Here is a 7,641-nt window from a genome sequence, read left to right as displayed (position 1 = left end):
GAGCGGTTAGGTCAGGTTTTCCTCCTGTGATGTTTCTGTCCATTAGCAGCTTTCATTTCCATTTCTCCATCTCCACCAGCGTCTGCGTAGCTGTCCCGTGTCACTCCTTTCTCACACTGACGTATACACTACTTAGTCGTCGGCCATCTTTGATCGCCGTGTCACTAAAGCCTCACGATCTCAACCCACCATCAAAGAATTCTTTTACGTCATGTGATTTTTGTCTGTGGATGTTTCTGATCCAGCGACGGATCTTTTTTAAAATATACGTGCTGTGATGTGGAGCGAGATCTCAGGATCAGAACTGGTTATTTTAATCCATAATTTGACGAAAGACAGTACAGTACAGTTCAGTACAGTACAGTACCAACTCTGTATCTGACATAGTATCAAAAATAAAACAATGACAAGAATCTGACCAGAGCTGCGAAACCTGTACCTCTAAAGACAAAATGCCGGGACTTCAGAGCAGCTGACTCTTGAACCACTGTTCCTTCCAGCACAGCATATCTTCACAGATAAGCGTAACGGTGAGATAATGTCGGGTTTTATAGCGTACAGTAAAGACGGGTCAGCCGTCGGTTGCGTGCTGTTTGTTTCCCCTTTGATCACCTGAATCAGATCAGGACGGCTCGGGGATTTACTCAGAGCCACACGGCCGTCCTGTAGACTTTGCACGTCCTGATAGGACGCAGCTGTTTGCTGAGAGAGAGTGTTTTTCTTCCGTGTTTTCGTCAGGGTTGAAAATGAGATAAAGACCAGGAGAGAACATGAAGAAAAAAAGAGGACAAAGGTCGAGACTGGGACTTAATAACACTTCATAGCGTTATCGATCCTCGGTGTGGTCATGACATGTAGAGAGCTCTTCTTTTAGAACGGTGCCCTGTCTGTGTGGATGATGAAACCTGTTTATTTACATGCTAGTTTGATAAGAAAAGTTTCACATGAAGATTATCTGCAGATTTACAGGAAACTAACTCCATCGCTCTGGCTCCAAGACTTGAAAAGCGATTTAAAAAAAAACCTGTAAAGGGTCCCATCGTTTTTACATTTTAATGCTCGACTTACTAGAAGCGTACTTCCGCTGTTAACGAGGATTTCAACTTTCACCGAGCGCCATGTCTCGGTACTTTGAATCACACGGCGCTGAAGAGCTGCTAAAGGAATTAACGTGTAAAATCTCGTCAGTGGGGGATTGATCAGAGATTAGTGAAAAGCAGAGTGATAGCGCGGCCTAGTTTCTGTCCTGATGATTCAATTACAAACCTCATGCAATATTTGACTTTGTTTATCTAACACGTTTTAACCCCTTGTAAGCGTCAGCACGGATGGAACCTCGATAACAAACGTACAACGGTGTTTTCCAAGTTGTTCCCAAGTTGATTTCATTCTCCAACGATCCCTTAAAGAACTTAAAGAAGATTTCTCCATAAGTACAAATGAGTGCTCATTATTTCCATCTTAACAGCTTGGACCTGTCAGGGGTTTAACGGTTTAGCTTCATGCTACTCGGTGCACTCTTCCAGTGAGTTATTCCAGGGCTCCTTAACGGTTCACTGGATCATTTTTACTCTGTTGTTGGGTTCTACTGTACGTAGAACATTTAAGGGACAACGGAGTAACCCTAAACTGTGGAGCGTATGTGGAGAAACTCTACACACGACACAAATCTACTAGATTAATACGGATATAAACAGCCCTAAGTGAACATTTATGGAATGTGATTTGAGATGCAGCGAAAAGAACAGGAAACAATGGCCATATATGGAAAACGGAAAGCGAAAAGGGTCAGACGTGGTGCAAAATGTGGGAATAAATAATTGTGCATCCTTTAAAACTGTTTAAGGGTTTTTTTTTTAAAAAAAAAGAAAAGAAAGAAAAGTGTTTATTGTATTATTTATGAGATGTCGTGTGTATTTTTTTTCACAGCTCATCAAGACCCATAACTTACCTCCCAACCGTAACTACATCTTCGGTTACCATCCTCACGGCATCTTCTGCTTCGGAGCGTTCTGTAATTTCTCCACGGAGGCCACCGGATTCTCCAAGAAATTCCCCGGGATCAAGCCGTCCCTCGCCACGCTGGCCGGAAACTTCCGCTTACCCCTGCTGAGGGATTATTTAATGTCTGGAGGTGAGGAGGCACGCCCTTATTTCCCAGTGGCCTAGCAACAGCCGTCTCACAACTTTAACTGCTAGAAATGGCATTGCGTGACCGTGTTTATCTTTCTGTGTAGAGAGTTTTATTTTGAATAAGATGCTGGCATGAGATTTCTTTCTGCGTCGTGTAAAAGTGAGCTTTCTCGTTGTTGTTTACAGCAGCACAGAAATATAAAGATAATACAAACTGTAGGGACTTTAATCTATTTACTTTATTAATCTGTAGACTGACTTCAGACGAGGAGTTTCACTATAATTGCATCAGCAGGTTTTAGATAACACACCTTCACAAACACAGTGTGTGTGTGTGTGTGTTTCTGTGATCAGGTATTTGTCCGGTGAATCGGAACTCCATCGATTACCTCCTGTCCTGTAACGGGACGGGGAACGCAGTAGTCATCGTGGTGGGCGGAGCTGCTGAGTCTCTCAACTGCACCCCGGGAATTAACTCCGTCACCCTGAGAAACCGCAAAGGCTTCATCAAACTCGCACTGCAGAAAGGGTAAAACACACACACACACACACACACACACACGCACACACACACACACACATGCACACTGCCAAATACACACCAGTTAAACCATCCCTTCTCTGACTCTTTATGTGATTCACAACTAGTTTGAAAAATACACCGAATACACAGACATGTCCGGAGGAAGCGTTTAAAGAGCAGGGCGAGAAAATCAAACACCAATAAGCATTAAGAAATAAATAAACAATAACAAATCTGCAGATTTTAGAAAATATGGTTAAAAATAGACAGAGTAGGTGATTATGGTAAAGAAAAATGATAAATTAGCATACTATTATTATTATAATAATAATTATTCCTATTGTTATTATTATTAGTAGTATTATTATTGTTATTGTTATTATCACCATTATTATTATTATTATTATTATTATTATTATTATTATTATTGGTATTATTATCATCATCATCATCATCATCATCATTATTATTATTATTATTGTTATTATCACCATTATTATTATTATTATTATTATTATTATTATTACTATTATTATTATTATTGTTTATTATTATTATTATTATCAATTCTTCTATTTCAAAATTTTTGTTCCTTTAGACTGAGGCATTTACTTAAATTTAAAAGAAAAATCAAAAGTAAAAAAACAAACAAAAAACACAAAAAATAAAAATAAAAATCTAAATCAACATTTTATTCTGTTTTTCTTTTTTAAAAAGTCCTATTTTTATTATTATTTGTTGTTGTTTTTTTTACAGTATAAAATTATTCCATTTTCCTTTTCCCCTCTTTTTCTTTTCATTTCTGCATCTGTCCTTTTTTCCCTTATGCGCTTAAAGCATTCTTATTCTTCTTCCTTTCCCATGTATATCTGTTCTTTTTACGTCCTGATACAGTAAATAACATCTGTTTCTTATTTCAGATTGTTGAGAATGTTTAAAAGGATAAATAAAGAGCTATTTAGTGCACTCTTTTGTTCAGTAGGGTGCCATAAGAGCAGAATTGAACAGAGAAGTAAAAACAGAATATAGAATAAACAGTAAACTCTTCACGCAGTGACCAGAGACGCTTAGGGCTGCTTTAATGTTGCCACGGCAACTGTAAATCTCTTTCCAAATGAAATAAAGGTCTGAACAGAGCTTTGTGAATATTCTTAATGGTGCAACTCCAAAGAAGATTAGAAATAAAATCCCAGAACAATCTCGCGCTTTCAGACGGAATTAATCCCGAATCTGAAAATAAAAATAGCAAATAAAATGTCCAGCATGTCCCTTTAACCCAAATGCAGGCCACTCCATCAGCTGGGACACATTTGGAGTTTTTGCGCTGGAGCTACGACACTAATGTAGCTGACAGATAGTAGAAACGTGTAGCCTCCAGTTTAGCATCGTGTTAACGACATAAAGCCTAGAATGAATATATTTTAGGAATGCTGTTGGTGAGGTGATGCTAACTGAGCTTGTGTGTGTGTGTGTGTGTGTGTGTGTGTGTGTGTTTCAGAGCGGACCTGGTGCCCGTGTACTCGTTCGGGGAGAACGAGTCGTATAAGCAGGTGATATTTGATGAGGGTTCGAGGTGGCGCTGGGTTCAGAGGAAGCTGCAGAAGCTGCTGGGTTTCGCTCCCTGCATCTTCCACGGCTGTGGATTTTTCTTCACCGAGTCGTGGGGCATCGTCCCGTACGGAAAACCCATCAACACCGTCGGTAAGACAACACACACCCCATAACTGCATTCATAAATCATATATAATCATTCATGTCCTCTATTATTATTATTATTATTATTATTATAATTGCATGTAAGTTCATTGTGTTTATGTTGTTCATTTGTATCCAGTTGAATTTATTTTATTTCACTGTACAGAAGAATGCATCAGAATAAACACACACACACAAACACACACACACACACACTCCAGGTTAACGTCCTGATTGAAGGCTATATTAGGACGCTGGTCCAAGGCCGGTTTTGTAAACAGAGCTCTTCCTAATAACTCACAGTTAATAACATTAATGTTTAACGTGGATTCTCTCAGACAGAGAGACACCGGGTCGTTAGGATCTTACCCACAATGCTTTGCAGTTTGCGTTTTTAAAAAAATCAGTGAAAGAACTTGTTTATAGTTCATAATTTGTTTAAACAGTCTATAGCGTTTATGCCAAAGTCCATGAGTTTTCAGGAAAAGTTCTGTTTATAACCTCACCTGAGACCGGCGTCCTGAGGTCACCTGAGCTCAGAGACGGTCGTTCACCTCCACAGCAGGATGTTTGCTGACCGTTTTATAACGTCTCTCCTTTAGTTGGAGAACCAATCACAGTGCCCAAGCTCGAGGAGCCGACTCCGGACGTGGTGGAAATGTACCACACCATGTACATCAAATCTCTCACCACTCTGTTCGATAAATACAAGACACGCTTCGGCCTGAAAGAGTCCGACGTCCTCCTCATCGACTGAAGAAGAAGAAGAAGAAAAAGAAGAAGGTAGTTTTCCTTTTAAAAACAAAAACACCCAAACCCCCAGTGTTTAATATTTTCCCATCACACAAACACACACCACACCACCGAAACCTGAAGCCATATAAACGAGGATCACAGCTGTGTTCCAATTCTGTCTTATTCCCTTCTGCTTTGTCACTTCCTCTTGTCCCAAAACCCTCAAACCCTCAAGAACAAGCATATTTTCAAGAACCTTTTTTTTTTTTTTGGAAGTTAGAATAATAAACTACAGCCTCCTCTCCCCTCCTGCTGTGCCAGTATCCCACGACCTTGATTTGCATATTGAAACCTGATTGGCTCTTATATTTGATGATGTATTAACTCTCGCTTGCCTTCAGATTTTTGCGTCAAGAGGTTTGTTGGCAGAAACGGTGCAAAACAGTTAACATGTTCACACTGAGCATCTGCACACACAAATTTAGGGCCTTTCTTATACCTTAATCAGCTCCAGTGGTTATATAAGTGTTATCTGAGCGTTAGATGAGTGTTATATGACCGTTAGATGACCGTTATATGAGCGTTATCTGAGCATTAGATGAACTTTATCTGAGCGTTATCTGAGCATTAGATGAGCGTTATCTGAGCGTTATCTGAGCGTTAGATGAGCATTATCTGAGCATTAGATAAGCGCTATCTGAGCTTTATATGAGAGTTATCTAAGCATTAGATAAGTGTTATATGAGCGTTAGATGACTATTATATGAGCATTATCTGAGCATTAGATGAGCTTTAGATGAGCTTTATCTGAGCGTTATCTGAGCGCTATCTGAGCGTTAGATGAGCATTATCTGAAAATTAGATGAGCTTTAGATGAACGTTATCTGAGCGTTGTCTGAGCGCTATCTGAGTGTTAGATGAGGGTTATCTGAGCATTATCTGAGTGTTAGATAAGCGATATCTGAGCGTTATATGAGAGTTATCTAAGCGTTATATGAGCGTTAGATGACCGTTATATGAGCGTTATCTGAGCATTAGATGAGTGTTATCTGAGCATTATCTGAGCGTTAGATGAGCGATATCTGAGCGTTATATGAGAGTTATCTGAGCGTTATATGAGTGTTATATGAGCATTAGATGACCGTTATATGAGCGTTATCTGAGCATTAGATGAGTGTTATCTGAGCATTATCTGAGCGTTAGATAAGCGATATCTGAGCGTTATATGAGAGTTATCTGAGCGTTAGATGAGCATTTATCTGAGCATTAGATGAGCGTGATCTGAGCGTTAGTTGAGCGTTATATGAGCATTAGATTAGCGTTATCTGAGCGTTAGTTGAGCGTTATATGAGTGTTAGATGAGTGATTGAGTCACTGTAGACCTGAGAGTGCCTATGTAGTGCACTCATATAAGAAGTAGTGAACTAAATCCAAAATATAATATACACTACACAGTGTGCAGAAGTGAAATATTCATGCAGCCTGGTTGGGTGCTCTTTGATTAGGGGTAGTGTACAAGTTGAAAACGTTATTGTAACACAGCGATAATCATATGAAGATATGATACGATAATCAAACTGAAGATCAGGTGTAAAATGTTTTTGGGGTGAATTTTTTGTCTCTCTGATTGTAAAACCAGGTTTATTTGATCCCTTAAGTTATTAGTGTTATTATTATTATTTTTTTTCAATGGTCTTTATGTTTTTGTTTCGTTTTCCGTTTGCACGAGCAATGCAATATAAGAGACAGACACAGCTGTAGACAGAGACACAGACTGGACTGTGTTTGAGCAGGAAACAGGAAGTGATTGTGGTTATAATCAGTGCACACATAGAAATGTGAAATAAACAGAAAGCTGAGATTCTCTTGTGAAGGGGAAACACAGGGTAATGTGAAGATTATCACCGGCTGATCGTATCTGTGTAACGTCTGAATTAACATGTTCATGTGTAATTGTGTAATTGTTGAATAGAGGGTTTATTGTATTATAACGTTCCGCTAAAGTGTTAATAAAATATGCATCTCATATACATATATATATATATATATATATATATACACACACACACACACACACAGGCTGTGCAGGAAAGTAAAAGAAAGTATACAAGGATGCCTTTTGCTGATTGATTGTAATGAGATCTTCACTAGCTCTAATAATGATTATATTTTATGCTTAAATGTTATAAATATGTAAAGTGTAAAGTTGAGCAATTGTTTCTGTGAATCAGTTGATTCTCCCGGTTTGTCTGTGTCACTCACACTGAGCTGATTCTTACAATCAAACTTTTGTATGTTTTTGGAATAAAAATAAAACATATCAAACTGTTTCATGCCTTTAGTTCTGTATCAAAACCCCATAACTGTATATTATAGTAAACACACACACACACACACACACACACACACACACACACACACACACTGGTTTCCTTTATTTTGTCTTTTCAGATCAAATGATTTTTTTTTTCAATGATAAATTCACTTTGTTACTAAAAACCGAGTCTCTTTTACACGTTAACGGTGCCATAGTGAAGGAAATAATGACTTTAACA

General features: G+C 38.6%; 1 protein-coding gene across 2 annotated transcripts in view; it reads left to right on the top strand.

Moving 5' to 3' along the window:
* The window catches only part of dgat2 (diacylglycerol O-acyltransferase 2), an 11,162-nt gene extending 3,746 nt beyond the window's left edge, over positions 1 to 7,416 (top strand). For both annotated transcript variants that reach the window (XM_053645771.1, XM_053645772.1), the window contains exons 6-9: positions 1,930 to 2,134; positions 2,488 to 2,662; positions 4,155 to 4,357; positions 4,954 to 7,416. In XM_053645771.1, the coding sequence (XP_053501746.1) occupies positions 1,930 to 2,134; positions 2,488 to 2,662; positions 4,155 to 4,357; positions 4,954 to 5,108 (738 nt within the window). In that variant the 3' untranslated portion in view covers positions 5,109 to 7,416. The remainder of the gene's footprint in view (positions 1 to 1,929; positions 2,135 to 2,487; positions 2,663 to 4,154; positions 4,358 to 4,953) is intronic.
* The last annotated feature ends 225 nt before the right edge of the window (positions 7,417 to 7,641 follow it).

This window comes from Ictalurus furcatus, chromosome 16 (assembly GCF_023375685.1).
Source record: "Ictalurus furcatus strain D&B chromosome 16, Billie_1.0, whole genome shotgun sequence".
Lineage (NCBI taxonomy): Eukaryota > Metazoa > Chordata > Actinopteri > Siluriformes > Ictaluridae > Ictalurus > Ictalurus furcatus.
The sequence above is the reverse complement of the archived record's forward strand: the minus strand, read 5'-3'. Positions and strand labels throughout refer to the sequence as shown.